The sequence below is a fragment of the Panicum virgatum genome, chromosome 1K (assembly GCF_016808335.1).
Source record: "Panicum virgatum strain AP13 chromosome 1K, P.virgatum_v5, whole genome shotgun sequence".
NCBI classification, from domain to species: Eukaryota; Viridiplantae; Streptophyta; class Magnoliopsida; order Poales; family Poaceae; genus Panicum; species Panicum virgatum.
Window position 1 is genome coordinate 51836413 of NC_053136.1, and position 14912 is coordinate 51851324.

Here is a 14912-nt window from a genome sequence, read left to right on the forward strand (position 1 = left end):
GATGTTGCGTCTTCCTTGGTGGTTGCAGTATGATTAATGAGCATTAACAGGAAGATGAAGCGACGGATTGGTTTTGGAACTATCGTTGCCAAAACCATGGGGGCATGTGTTATCGCCATAAATTAACAAGGGTTAATTTATGGGCCGAAAGCAAGATGGGCTTAAAGCAGAAGATTGAGGAAGGCTTGTAAATCGGCTCCTGCGTGAGCATATGGGCCACATTGGCCGTGTATCCTTAGATTTAGTTCAAGATTAGAGATAGAGTCTAATCGGGACAAGATTAGTTTAGATTGTTTCCCAAGTCTCCGGACTATAAATATGTATCCTTTGTTATTCGTAAGGAGAGCGTCATCACGACTCGCAAACAACAACTCTCGGCGCTTCGCCACCCCTAATCCTAGGGTTTCAACCAAGTAAGTGCCATGCTGCCCTGGTCGCTTCTTGCGATCAGGGCAGTATTGTTCTTGCTTTTACCTTGGTATTACTCGTACTGAAGCATTTTTGATGGCGAGTAGTACTAGTTATCATGATGTTCGTAGCATGGCTTTTAGTAGATCTTTTGTGCTTTGTTGCTTATCATCTGCGAATATCATGTTGTCTCTGTGCAGTCACGTTTCAATCTCTCGCTAGTTCTTATCGCATAGAATTAGTCGCACAGGGACAACACCCTGCTTCTTTCATATTTAGTAGATCCGATCTGTTATGGTTTGCTCTTATCCTAAGAGTTGGCATAATATCTGCTAGGTTAGGCCATGCAAACGGATTGGATGATCCGGTGGCGTAGTAGATGCTTTATCTTAGCCTTGATAGGGATTGTTCCGGGAATCGGCTCTTGCTAGTTCTTAGGCCTCTATTTTTGGTTGTGATTTAGTTGTCTGTTACGTTCGCTAGGCCTAGTCACGTGTAGGATGTTCCGATCTAGCAGTGAAGCTGTTACCATCGTGGGTTAAGATCAATTAGATTTGATTGAAGCAGTTTTATAGTGATTTGCTCTATTTATCATATCTGGATACAATCAGATCCCGTCTGACACCGGGACTCGATCGGCTCTTCAAAGCCGATGCAAGAGTCATCCCGGGGAGCCGACCACGGCTCGGATTTACGTTTACACGTGTCTTTGTATGCAGGAAACTGTTCGGAGCACATCTACACCCTCCTGATCGGGTATAGGTCAGGTGGCACGCCCGGCTTTCATACATTCTCCGGGCGCGTGACGGAAATTGCGGGCCGTCGACGAGGGAGCAGTGCCTGCCAGCGCACCAGCAACCTCCCGGCTCTTCGTGTTGCCCGTCGTTGCTCGCCAGTGGGTTTCGGTCGACAACACAATCCTGGTCAAATTCTGGCGATAACAGCAGTTCACTCTGTCAATCCGCCAGAGACAACGACGTCTGTGGACAAACTTCTAATCTTACCGGCGGACCGTCCGGCCCTCCTTCGCGGACCGTCCGCGGTTCATTTACGCGAGACCACCAGAAACACAACGTTTCTGGACAAACTCTAACCTAACTTGCGGACTGTCCGGCCCTCCTTGGCGGACCGTCCGCAGTTCACTTTTGCAGACCCGCCAGAGCCAACGACGTCTCTGGACCCACCCTAATCTTACTGGCGGACTGTCCGCCCCCCCTGGGCGGACCGTCCGTGGTTCGTCTCTTTGACACCATGCGACAGGCGGCAGCAGGTGCGGCGGCGGCGCACAACAGGAGGGAAAAAAAGGCCATGGAGCACAAGTAAGTCACCACGAATCCATTCTCGCGGTCGGTTCGGGCGGAGGATGACCGGAGAAGCGGATCGACGGTGGAGCAAAGCTTCAAGCGGGCTCCAATGGTGACCGGCGGTGGCGGGGGCGATTCCGGTCGGGAGGAGCTGGGCTAGGGGTTGGGGAAGGTGGAGGAGGTGCTGGGGAAGATGCTCGCGCAAGGATTTGAGGTATGGTGGCCGGAGGAGGGAGATCGAAGGAAGGGGCGACGGCGGAGCGAGCGGACGTGCGGAGCTCGTCTCTGTTTGATGGGGGAAAAGGAAGGAGGAGATGACGACCAGGCTCACAACCAGATAAATATCTGGTCGTTACTTTGGCGGACCGTCCGCCGCTCCTTAGCGGACCGTCCGCAGTTTTCTGGGTGTTACAATCCTACCCCCTTAAAGAAATCTCGTCCCGAGATTTAAAGGGGAAAGAAAAGGGCCGAGAATGAACTTCTAAGAACTATACATGACTAATAAGAGTGGGCCACAAAATTTTGCACATTTACTTCAGCTCCGTGCTAGACATCCAAATGATGTCAAGAAAACATTAGGAGGAAGAAGAACTCAAGGACTTTCTGACTTGGATCAAAAACGGAAACTACTCCTATACATTATGAGTTTCAAGGAACTCCTGGAATCCCTAAAGAAAGGACATCAAGGTTGCCCAATACATTCTTGCTCAACTTTGTTCATTAATTAGGTGAAATAACGCAAGACGTACATGTTACTATGCAAGTCAGTGGCTATGATCTCCAGAAACTCAAACATCAAATAACCCATTATCATACTCTCCGAGAGCCTACCCCCTTAAAGAATAAACGCAGGAGAAATGGAGTTCAAATATTGCACAAAAGGAATGACGGTGTAGTTTCATCCACACGCACTTAAGCACCAGCGCGCTCCCAGGAGCACAATCGCGTGGCGGCCGCACACGCGAGGCCCTAGGTCCCGTCGCGGCACTATGGGTCGTGGGACAAATCTCCACCATATAAGAACCAACAATAGAAATCCAAAAAACATGATTGGATACAAAAAGATTAAAGAGGCAAAGGCAGCCAGAAAATATATTCAAAGGCATGAATCCATATGGTTAGTTAACTACCACCAAAGTTTCCCTAACTTTGCATGGCCCAACAATGCAATGCAATGTAATGCAATAATGTGGTTCGCATGCAACAAACGTGCGACCTTAGTCATGCAAGATGACTATAATGTATGTGATCAAGTTCTTAATTTATTTATATTTTATTTTAGCAAAAATGCAAGCACAGCTATTTAAGATATAGGAATCAAGGCGATTAGAAATTACCGAATATCAATGTTAGAAAAACACAAGAATATTTCTAGTCACCAAGAATGGTCAGGATGATTGATCTTCGAACATTTGGATGAAAAGCTTAGAGACGAGGATATACGATCTCGACTTATCATTGACCAATAGCGAAAGGTTTAGATAGAATAAAATGGTCATAGAACCACTTATGCTAGGGAAGGTTTCATCTGAGAATGATATCCTTACCACAAATCTTGGGCAAAATGTCGATAGTAGCGGAAACAAAGTTAAAGTAAGGAGAAGGTCTACAACTGCGCTACAGGCATTAAAATCTAACATGACCGGTCAGGCCGCCTACCAAACCAATCAGACCGACTACCACCGGTCAGACCGGTAATACAACCGATCAGGCCGGTTAATCGAATTACCTAGACAGATTTGCACACTCTGCACCCAAGTGTGCAATCCCGGTATCCATCCGCATCGAAGCGTGTGAATGCGGATAGCAGGGATAGAAGTCAACATGTGAGATGTGCATGGTGTGATTCATACGGAAATACCAATAAACATTAATAAGCACTAACCATACATGTTGTTTTGCTGGAAGTGCTGATTAAACAATATGGATAATATAATGCATGCTCGACCTATACATTCTTATTTTGACTCTCAAGATAATAAGATCAATCAGAAGGTTTGATCCTCGGAAACGAAGAACACTAATCACTACTATATTCGTACTTCGCATTTCAACTATTTAATCAAATAGATACGTTTTGTTCAAAAGCTACGCACTGATTTTCAGGTTTTCCTAATTATGTATGGTTCGAAACTACTGAAATGAGATGTGCCGGATGTGAAGGAATTTATACAAAACTTACTACCAACACCCGAAGCAAAACAATATGATCAATATGATGAAATGCAAATAAACATTCAAAGCAAAAATAATACGTATGATATGATGTATGTATGACCTATACGTCCTCACAAAAGAAAATTTTTTGCCACTCAAACTATGGCAATATACGAAGGTCCTTACGGTGGCACCTTACGTACTCTCCCTATAGATACTAGCCGTTTACTACTAATCTTCCCTACGTAAACGGGGTTAGTGTACCTGCAGAAGAATCACAGTATATATATATTCATATCCAAAAATGATAATTGCCTGGAAATTAGTTGCTATTATATATATCTAGCCACCTGATATAACCTACACTAAGTAGGGCTTACGATCTAATCTCTCATAATCCCTTGATCGCAAAGAAATGGAGATTTCTGAAATTCATTTTTAGTCTAGAAAACACCAAAATAATATTGCTGGTACCCCTGGTGCATTTCAGCTCTGATACCAGCTGTAACAGACCCGCCGAGTTAAAATGCTTAATTAAGCGTAACCGCCGTCATTTGAACACATCAGGCGCATTAGCTTAATTAAGTGTAACTTGACAGGCTGTTTCCAACCCACAGGCCGATCGAAACACACCAGAAGTCTCGCACAACGGCGAGCGCAAACGGTACCAGCATGATAAAATTTTACAACAATAGTAATTAATTTTAAATTATTTACAAAACCGCTTTCCATTTAGAATAAACATAAGAAATGATAGCAGCAGAAGAGAATTTAACCTGAGGAGCATTTTTAATAGAGAACAAATAAAATAAACAAAATAAAACAAGAACTACCGAGGCGTGAAGACAGGACGTCACATTGAGCCCACCGATGCGAATCCTGGTTAACTCCTATACCTGAAAATAGGGTAAACAACAAACCCTGAGTATACTAATACTCAGCAAGACTTATCCGACCAGTGGGTATAACTTAGCCCACATATCTAGACATGCAAGACATCTGACTGGTGGTTATTTTGCAGAAAAAGCGACTAGAGTAATTTCTTACTTTCATCATTTTAGCCCCAGATTCTATATAAATTAATCATAATCTATCATTTGCATAAACTAGCTATAGCAAACATGGTAGAATATTAATCACAATTTAAAGTAGACATCAACACATATATATATATATATAATCCATGTTCCATATCATATTACTACGATGTGACGCAGTGGATCAAGATGCCCATGTCCGAGAGCGACTGACGGCGAATCGATTCGATTTAACCTTCTAAGGTGGACCTAACCAACACGACACACATAAGCCCGTCAGACCACACGCACCAACCTTTCCCCTCCCCGCCTCGAACTACAGGATCACCCCACCATCATATGGTCAGCCGAGCTCACCGTGAGACCACCAAAAGTAAATACGTACAACCCATTTCTCCACGACTACTCGACTACCCCAGGAGGTGAGATGGGATCCTGTACTTTCGAAGTGAGGCAGTACTAGGCTTACCGGTTTCGACTACCTCCTACTCCCGGCATGCGGTTAGTACAGTTCAAACATGATCAGCAGGGCCGACAATGGTACGATCCTTAACTGACACATACGGGACTAAGACACCCAGGAACCATGTCCTGCTACCATACCTACATATCCTTATCATTCCCGTCCGGTCTCAATTCTCCATTCATTCCATATCGAATACACAACTCATGTACTAGAATAGGAATATATCATATATTTCGCGAGTAACCCGAAATTACTCGACTTCTAATCATCCTATATCTCGCGAGTGACAAGAGAGCACTCGCCTTCTACCAGGAACCATTAAGCATAACACTTCTATCATCCTATACATATTAGTATAACTCAAGGAAACCTAGGGATCATGCAATTAGGGTTCCAAACAATTCCTAAACCTAATGCACAAATAATAGAGACATATATAGGTGTCATAATTTAAAATAATAGGATGTGCACCGGGGCTTGCCTGGGGGTAACACTAAGTTAGTGTTAATTCTACCAAGGCCTTGGGCCGGGTCTTCGGTTGCTTCAGTGTGTCCTTCCATCTTCTAGCGATATCCGTCGAACACCGTCTTGTGGGTCGACTCCAACACCGCGTGCTTCACGTCCACACGTGTACATCTAGCGCACCTAAATGAGGTGCAATAATGCATATGCATGAATATATATGAAATGCCAATTAATGCACATGCATATGACACAAATTAGTGCAGCTAAAATTCCCTACTTATAAAAGAATCATACTAAAAAATGAACTAGTTGGCGGACTGTCCGCTATGCAGCAGCGGACTGTCCGCAACTCAAACTTGCTGACCTACCAGACCTACCAACGTCTCTGGATCCACTTACAACTATACGGCGGACGGTCCGCGATCCAGTAGCGGACTGTCCGCAGTACACCTCTGCCAACTCGCCAGAACCTACAATGTCTCTGGACGAAATTCAAGCTCTATGGCGGACTGTCCGCTCTCCATTAGCGGACCATCCGCAGTTCACTCTGCCAATCCTCCAGTGACAACGACGTCTGTGGACAAACTTCTAATCTTACCGGCGGACCGTCCGGCCCTTCTTCGCGGACCGTCCGCGGTTCATTTACGCGAGACCACCAGAAACACAACGTTTTTGGACAAACTCTAACCTAACTTGCGGACTGTCCGGCCCTCCTTGGCGGACCGTCCGCAGTTCACTTTTGCAGACCCGCCAGAGCCAACGATGTCTCTGGACCCACCCTAATCTTATTGGTGGACTGTCCGCCCCCCTGGGCGGACCGTCCGCGGTTCGCCTCTTTGACACCACGCGACAGGCGGTAGCAGGTGCGGCGGCGGCGGTGGCCGTTCACCGGTGGCGGCGGCGCACAATAGGAGGGAAAAAAGGCCAGGGAGCACAAGTAACTCACCACGAATCAATTCTCGCGATCGGTTCGGGCGGAGGATGACCGGGGAAGCGGATCGACGGTGGAGCAAAGCTTCAAGCGGGCTCCAATGGTGACCGGCGGTGGTGGGGGCGATTCTCGTCGGGAGGAGCTGGGCTAGGGGTTGGGGAAGGTGGAGGAGGTGCTGGGGAAGATGCTCGCGTAAGGAATCGATGTATGGTGGTCGGAGGAGGGAGATCGAAGGAAGGGGGCGACAGCGGAGCGAGCGGACGAGCGGAGCTCGTCTCTGATCGATGGGGGACAGAGGAAGGAGGAGATGACGACCGGGCCCACAACCAGATAAATATCTGGGCGTTACTTTGGTGGACCGTCCGCCGTTCCCTAACGAACCGTCCGCAGTTTCCTGGGTGTTACAGGAGGCGCCTCCATTTTGCGGGGAGGAAGCGCATGTGGGCATTGTGCAGGACTATGCTGGCACCGGAGCCCGTCTCGACGGCAGGGTTCACCTTTTCGTTTTTTTTCCGAATCCCGCCGTTTGCCGGAAACGAAATTTCGGCCGAAATTTCGCCGAAATTCGCTAATTCCGAACGGAAAGGAAATTCAAATTCAAAAAACGAAATTTCGGTGAATTCCGACCGAAATTTCGGTGATTTCGACCGAAATTTCGGTGATTTCGACCGGAAAATGATGTCAGTTGTGATTTTCCTACTGTTCTCGAGGTCAAATGAAAAACTTTTGAATACCAACTTTGTTCAGTTTTTCGAGATCTACAACTTTTGTTTCAGGAACTTTTTCATTTGAGCAATGGTTTGAAAGTTATTTAATTATTTCAAAAACTACCAATTAAAAGTCTTGTCATTTCATGTGACAACTTTCATTTTTTCTCTTAGGCCTCAACTGGACTTTTATTATTCTTGTTATGGCGGATATTCCTATAAATTTTTAGGGACATTAGTTGATCCAATTGAAAGTTGTTTTAAATCCAGGACAAACATGATTTGAATTGGTTATCAATTCATGTGACAGTGTTTGAATTTTTTGTTTGATTCAATTTGTATAGAGAATTGTTAAAGCATTATGAAAGCTTTCTTCCACGAAGTGGGGGCAGATCAAAGGCCACAACTGACTTAATCTGCAGTTGCCAATAGAGAAGAATTGCCAATGGAATTTAACACGTATCTGCAATGGCCACAACTTCAAAAAAAAAAACTCCCAAGTCTCCATAGTTACCGGCTACAAAGCTAGAAAAAGAGCCAGATCGAGGGCCTGGTTAAGAATAATAGACTACAGCAGACAGAGGGCTTTAGCTGCCATCTCATTCGATCTCACCGCTACATACAAAAGAAAAGAGCTGCTAGATGATAATATAAAAGCAGATGCAAAAGGCAAAAGCGAAGCAAGATTGACGACGAGCCTAATTGGACAGCACGAGGAAACCAGATCTACTAGTCTACTGATAAGAGTATAGTCCACCCGGGCCGGCCGATGGATCATCATCCTAGTTGTAGGTATGCATATGAAATTGAATAGGTACCTCACCAATATCATGATAAACCAAAGTCTAGTTGAAGTCGAGGGGAGAAAACAAATTTTTGCACATGAAATGACGAGTCATTCAAATTACGGTTTCAAATGTTAATTTTAGCCTAGCAAATGATCTTAGATTTGAGTGTGTTCTAGTCCTATTTGCTTAGAAAAACACCTAGTTTTTTATCATATTTTTTACATATTTTTTTACAAAATTTTTTGAATTTTTGAATTTTGAAACGAAATTTACCGAAATTTACCGAAATTCCACTTCCCGGTAACTACCGAAAACGAAAAAAATACCGAAATTTCGCCGAAATTTCACCGAAATTTTGAACCCTGCTCGACGGCCCGCCACACGATGGCCTTGACCTCTCGCTCAACGCTCGGCCCCCGGAGCGACATGCTGGGGTCGGGGCACCGAGGTACCGGCCGTAGATGCCGCGAAGGAGGACGCAGCTCGTGCCGCATCTCCTCCTGTCCCCGGAGCGCGCGCCGCAGGCCTCGGGAAGGCCAGGGCCTCCTCCCACGCCGCGAGGCCGAGCAAAGTCCCCCGTGAAGGCCGCGGCCTCCTCCCAGAAGTGGAGCACGACAACCACGGTGAGTTCGGTGAGCATGGGGCGGCCGCGCCGGCGCCCCGAACCAGCGGGTTCTCTGTCCACGTGGTCCTGGCCGGGATGCCCCTGTTGCTGTTTTGTTTTTGCTGGACTGGGTGGATCTGTTCCTCGCCTGCCTGCAGTTTGTAGTCGTGCAAGAAGATCCACACCGGATGGAGAGGTCTGGGAACGGCGGTGGAGGCCACGTGGAGGAGGAAAGACCTGCAGCGATGATAGCGAGGCCCGAGGCCGTGCGGAGCAGAGCGGCGGAGGGAGAAGGAAACGACGACCGCAAGCGGGGCTCAAACGAGCACGTGCGGGCGAGTAAGGAACAATCCAGTGACAAAAATAATTTTCTTTTAGCAGCAACATCCCCTAACATGCGATTTTTATGGATCTACCCTCCCTCCCACCTCCTCCACCCTGACACGCGGGTCCAGCTAAAGGGTATGGTGGGCCCGATTTTAGGTGAGAAATGTTTTTAATTATTTTCGATCTTCACGGTATAGATAGATAGATTGACAGAAACATTCTCTAACATGCGATTTCTATGGGTCTATACCCTCCCTCCATCCTGACACGCGGATCCAGCGTGAGGGGTATGATGGGCCCAATTTGGGGAGAAACGTTTTCAATTGTTTTCGATCTTTATAGTATATATATAGATATATAGATAGATAAAGGCGGAATAGCCAAAGTCATTCTCCAACTATCCGTGGAAGCTCATTTTCGTCCCTCAACTACGAAATTGGCTGTTTTCGTCCTCCAACTTTCGTGACCGTGTCATTTTCGTCCCTGGTTTGTCATGTAGCTCCACGTTGGCGTCCTCGTCATCAATCCTAGTCAGCTAGGGTTTCGTGGCATATTTATCTGACCCTTTTACCCCTCCTTTCTTTTTATACAGGTTGAGGATAACAGCCGCCTCTAATTTGCTCCTACTCTATGGCGGCTGCTCCTGAGGACTAGAGTACGCGGTGGGCGACATTCTAGACGGGCTGCTCTACATTGTTTGGCGAATATGTGGAGTCGAATCCGAAGCTTGAGGGTCGGGACCTCTTTCTTCCTCAACCACACCACGCGCCGCTCTTCTCCTTGCCTGTGTTGCACCTCTCGGTCGGCCAACTACAGATCCGAGCGGCATTGTTGGGGGCGGCGAGCTGGGTGGGAGCGCTACAGCAGATGATGCCTGGGGCCACCGAGCTGGGTGGGCGCGCTTGAGCAGATGAGCTCTTGACTTCAACGGGGGAGCCAGTTCTAGGGGGGCGGCAGCGCAGTGAGACGGCGTGGTGGTCGGCGGCGGCGGCGCGAGCGAATGCGATGCGGTGCAGATGGGAGGTCCTTCGGTCTAGGGAAAGAGATGGGCCAAGGGGTAAGGGTACAAATGGTATTTCCTACCACTGGTGAATGATATGCTGACTGGGATTGATGACAAGGACGCCAGTGTGGAGCTACACGAACAAAACAGGGACGAAAATGACGCGGTCACGAAAGTTGGAGGACGAAAACGGTCGATTTTGTAGTTGAGGGACGAAAGTGAGCTTCCGCGGATAGTTGGAGGACAATTTTGGCTATTCTGCCATAGATAAACATCTATTGTGTTTCACATGACCACATTTTAGGTTTCATGCCAAAATTTTTCACATAACCTCATTACTGTTTTCTTTCTAATTTCTTGAAATATATGTGTATTTCGTCAACTATAGTCCTCATTTATTTCCATACTTTCCGTATCATGCGGATCGAAACAAATTTATGAGTAAACCACTGCAAGGCACTCTTTTTTTATCTCACATCTTAGCGCTATACAACTAAGAGAATGACCACGCCAAAATACAATGTAGTTTATTCCTTTTTTTGGGTAATGTAGTTTATTCTAATGAAGGTATTATTCTCTTTATTTTCTTAACCTAAAACCAGGGGCGAAGCTGGACGAAAAAACCACCGGAGTCGGATGTATTAAATGCCGGGGCCGGTCACATAGAGGAACAATGCTAAATAGTAATTTTCTATTAATTTTAGCAAATTTTATGGGGTCTGGCGACCCCAATGGCTACATTGAGCTTCCCCCTGCCTAAAACTTACATTACATCGGGAAATGGGTGCATAAATTATAGCCGAGTGATATTATTACCATATCCATAGTTTGCAAACACAAACATTACAATATTCAAGTATTCATATTTAAGTATTCAATTAGTATTCAATTTTTAAAGGTAAATGCGTAATTTCAAAAAGTATCCTATATCGCCGTTTTTATTAGAATACAGTAACACTATGCCACTATCTAGCAATTCTATAAGCTTATACTGAAACAAATTTAGGTGTATGATTTTTATGTTTTCAAGGCAGCCAGAGCTTCGCTGAATTGATTTTTTTTTAAAAAAAACGCAAGTATATGCCTGTATAAGAGTATGCGGAGGAAGTAAGACAGTGGCCACCGGATCACGCTTCAAGATTGGTGCTAGCAGCCCACCAAGAACAACCAGATAAACCTCATCATCATCCCCTTATCCTCGAGCCCAAACTGCGATAGCGAAAACGCGAGCCCTGCGGGAAAGAACAATGGCGACAATGTCTCTCGCTGCGGCGTCGCCCCTCACCTCCACTCCCCGCGCCGTCGGCGCTTCCGCACCTAGAACGGCTTTCCTCGGTCTCCGCTCAGGTGCCGCCCAGGCGACGCGGTTCCTTGGACTGACGGTGTCGTCGCAACCGGTAGAGCGCCGTGCCGCGGCGGCGGTGGCGATGGCGAAGAGGGAGCAGGAGCTGGAGGAGATCCGGGCTATGACGACGGAGCAGCTGGAGGAGGAGGTTGTGGATCTCAAGGGAGAGCTCTTCCTGCTCCGCCTCAAGCGCTCCGCGCGCCAGGAGTTTAAAAACAGCGAGTTCGGCCGGATGCGCAAGAGGGTATATTGCTCGCTCAATGCTTTACCGTTCGAGTTTTGTTTATGAAGTTATTGATCTCATTTCGGAAATTATCATCGTTGGTGGAAATGTGGTGAAGTTATGTAGAACAAATTGGTAGTTATTTTGTCAAACGTTGGATGCCTGAAGAGGTCTGCTCGATATGCTCACCTGACAATCTGTCGTACTGAATTATAATCTATGATTCAGTGTTAAAGATCTTAGAATAAATCAATTCGTGGCGCATCGCAACGAAGCAATGGATTCCTGACTTGATCAGTTAATATGATATATCAAGCTGCTGCTGCTGCTTCACACCTGCAGTTACTTGCAACTGTGGGTGGAATTTGAACTATAAGTTAAAATTTTACTGCTGTGGCAACTCCAAAGCCCGAATTTTGTATTAGTTGATCTCAAGGATAATCCAAAGCTTGATATTTATGTGCTTATATCACAATCTGCATTGAAAATAAGTAGAACTTTTGTTTCCTAGGACGTCTAAATGCAGATAAAAGAATCTTGTATGCCAGAAAATGGTATGGACATTGTTCACTGTATGCGAGAAATACTTGCATGGCGTAAAAACATATGTCTTACTATAAGATGATTAGTTATCATACTTAGCACCTGCTTTAAATCTTCTTCACTGCACTCTAGGCACCTGCACACCTAGAACAAACAATTCGTCGACGATTAATCCATACCTCTGTTCCTCTAATCTGCCTGATCAATGGAGATAGCATTCCCAAAGGAACTTATCAATTTACACTGATTTTCAGTTCCTACACTTCTTTTCTTTTTTCAACTAGCCATATGTATTTAGAGTTGTCTATTTACTCATGTTTTTATATTTGCTTCAGATTGCTCGTATGTTAACTGTGAAAAGAGAGCGGGAAATTGAACAAGGCATCAACAAGAGATTGTCTAGGAAGCTTGATAGGAAATGGAAGCAGAGCATTGTGGTTAGACCACCACCATCTCTAAGGGAGAACAAAGAGGAGTAGAAAGGAGCAAAAGAGGCCAATCTGCAAAGGTTGTTTCATGCGAGTGTAGCAGGAAGGTTCCTTTGTAATTTCAACCCTTATTTCATTTTTATGTACTCAGTATTAACATTGTGCTAAGTATTTCTATCGAAACCTGAATTTCAGTTGTTAGTCTCTTCTATAAATTTTGATTTATTTGAATTTATGCTTCTACCTGTGACCTGTGTTATTGGTGTCTTTTCTTATCTGCTTCACATATGAAACTGCATTTTAGAAGTGCATGTCATCAAGTAATTGAGAATGGGAAATCATTTGCACCTAAAAGTACATGCTTTCTTAGTTTCCTGCCATGATTTGATACCACTCTTTTAATGGCTAGAAAATTAGTTTCCAATATAGTTTCTGATCGTACCAGTTCATTATACTGTTTCTATTGCTGGATTATAATCCAATTGTTGAAACTGATCATATAAGACCATTAGTTGTAGAGCACTACAGTGTCATCTGTGGAGCTTCAGACACCAGATATTGGGAATGAACAATGTAGTAACAGTTATGAATTATAATAGTGGTCCATAAACATTCCTTTTTTATCAAAAAGTGTCAATAGAACATAAGCAAATAATTGTGTCTATGCTTAGTTTAGTTGACACCGTGTATGTTTGATCAAAATTGGTACCTGGTAACCTTTTAAGTAGGTAATTTGTTGGCATTTCAGTCTGCTTGAAGCCTTGAATGCCCATATCTGCTTCATTTTAGTTCGTTTGTAACAAGTGAGAGAATGCTCTTACTTGTTTAAGTAGCTGCCGAAGCATATTTGCAAATATTGATCTACCAAACGACGTCCAGATTGCTCACTTTATTTGGAACGATTCTCTCAATTCTATGAATGGTTGTTAGCCTAAGTGAGGAATATATTTGAATTGGAAGGACTATACCAGATAACTTTATACAATAACTTAGTCGGAATGGCAGTAAAACTTTAACCCAATTTCGTTATCTCGTCGAACAATTGAAAATGGTGCTCTTTTCTTCTCTTGTGCCGGCCACTTAGATTTCTGTTACTATCTAACCAGTCTTGCTTTGCATCTGGGTACAGGCGTACAGATGCCCCAAAAGCATATTAGGCTTATTTATAGGCCTGTCCTCTATACTCTAGATTCTAGAATGAGCTACACATGGCTCTGGATAGAGCTGCCAGGCTGGACAACTGGATCTATCATCGGTTTTATGATTAGTCCCATGATCTTTAGCGAAAAGCTGTAACTCCGCTCCTTTTCAAGATCTCCTTTTCAAGATTTTTATTTGCTTAAGATGGCAGAGGAGCTGGGTTCACTGGCAGGCCACGTTATTTTGGCAGTCCTTGTTCCTGTCTTACCTGGGTGTCTAGTATTGTAGCTGGAGTCTTGGACTTTGATTATGTAAGACGCATTTTAAGTTTCTTGAGCAAAGTTCTTTGCCATCACATTGCAGTAGCCATGTGCTAGCATTAAATTCCTTGGGTAGATGAGAAATGGAGGAGTCTGATTAGTTTGTCCTTGTATGGTGCTCTATTACATAATTTGACTAATCATGGAATTAGTTTGTTCTGTACGAACCAGCTGTAATTAACAAAATACGTATACAAAACCCTTGTTGTCAATGACTTCTATCTCGTATGCTACAAACATTTCCATAGCTAATACCAAAATTTTAGGCATATTTATACGCACTAGAATTAGCAATGTGCCAGTAATAAAAAGGACAGGTTTAGAGGTGGGTGAATGTCAGAACAATGTAACAAAACAACTCCATTATCTTCTGACTGATGCAAAAACAAAATCTTTGTTTACTGCTCCCCAGAGAGCTCTGCAAAATCAGCAATTCAGTATGTAGTGCAGTTGCAAATTACTAGAGCTGTGCAAATCACTCTGGTTGATATTAGTTTTCTTTCACCAATCTTGTACATTTATTTACATTGGTTTCAGATGGACAACTAGCAGATAACGAGTTCCCTTTTCTTTTATTGAATGGGAAATATCAAATTCCTAACTAAAGGTTAAATAGGAAAATATTCGTATTACACTGGACCAGATAAGATTACTACCACAAACTCCTTTTCACATTCCATGATCATGTTTGTAGAGTTTATTCATGATTATTTTGT

General features: G+C 44.5%; 1 protein-coding gene across 1 annotated transcript; it reads left to right on the top strand.

The window, feature by feature from the left end:
* Positions 1–11354: 11354 nt before the first annotated feature.
* LOC120642185 (50S ribosomal protein L29, chloroplastic) lies at positions 11355–12981 on the top strand. Its single transcript, XM_039918618.1, has 2 exons — positions 11355–11786; positions 12644–12981. Exons 1-2 carry the CDS (start codon positions 11445–11447, stop codon positions 12785–12787), a joined length of 486 nt encoding a protein of 161 aa, XP_039774552.1. The 5' UTR covers positions 11355–11444; the 3' UTR covers positions 12788–12981.
* The last annotated feature ends 1931 nt before the right edge of the window (positions 12982–14912 follow it).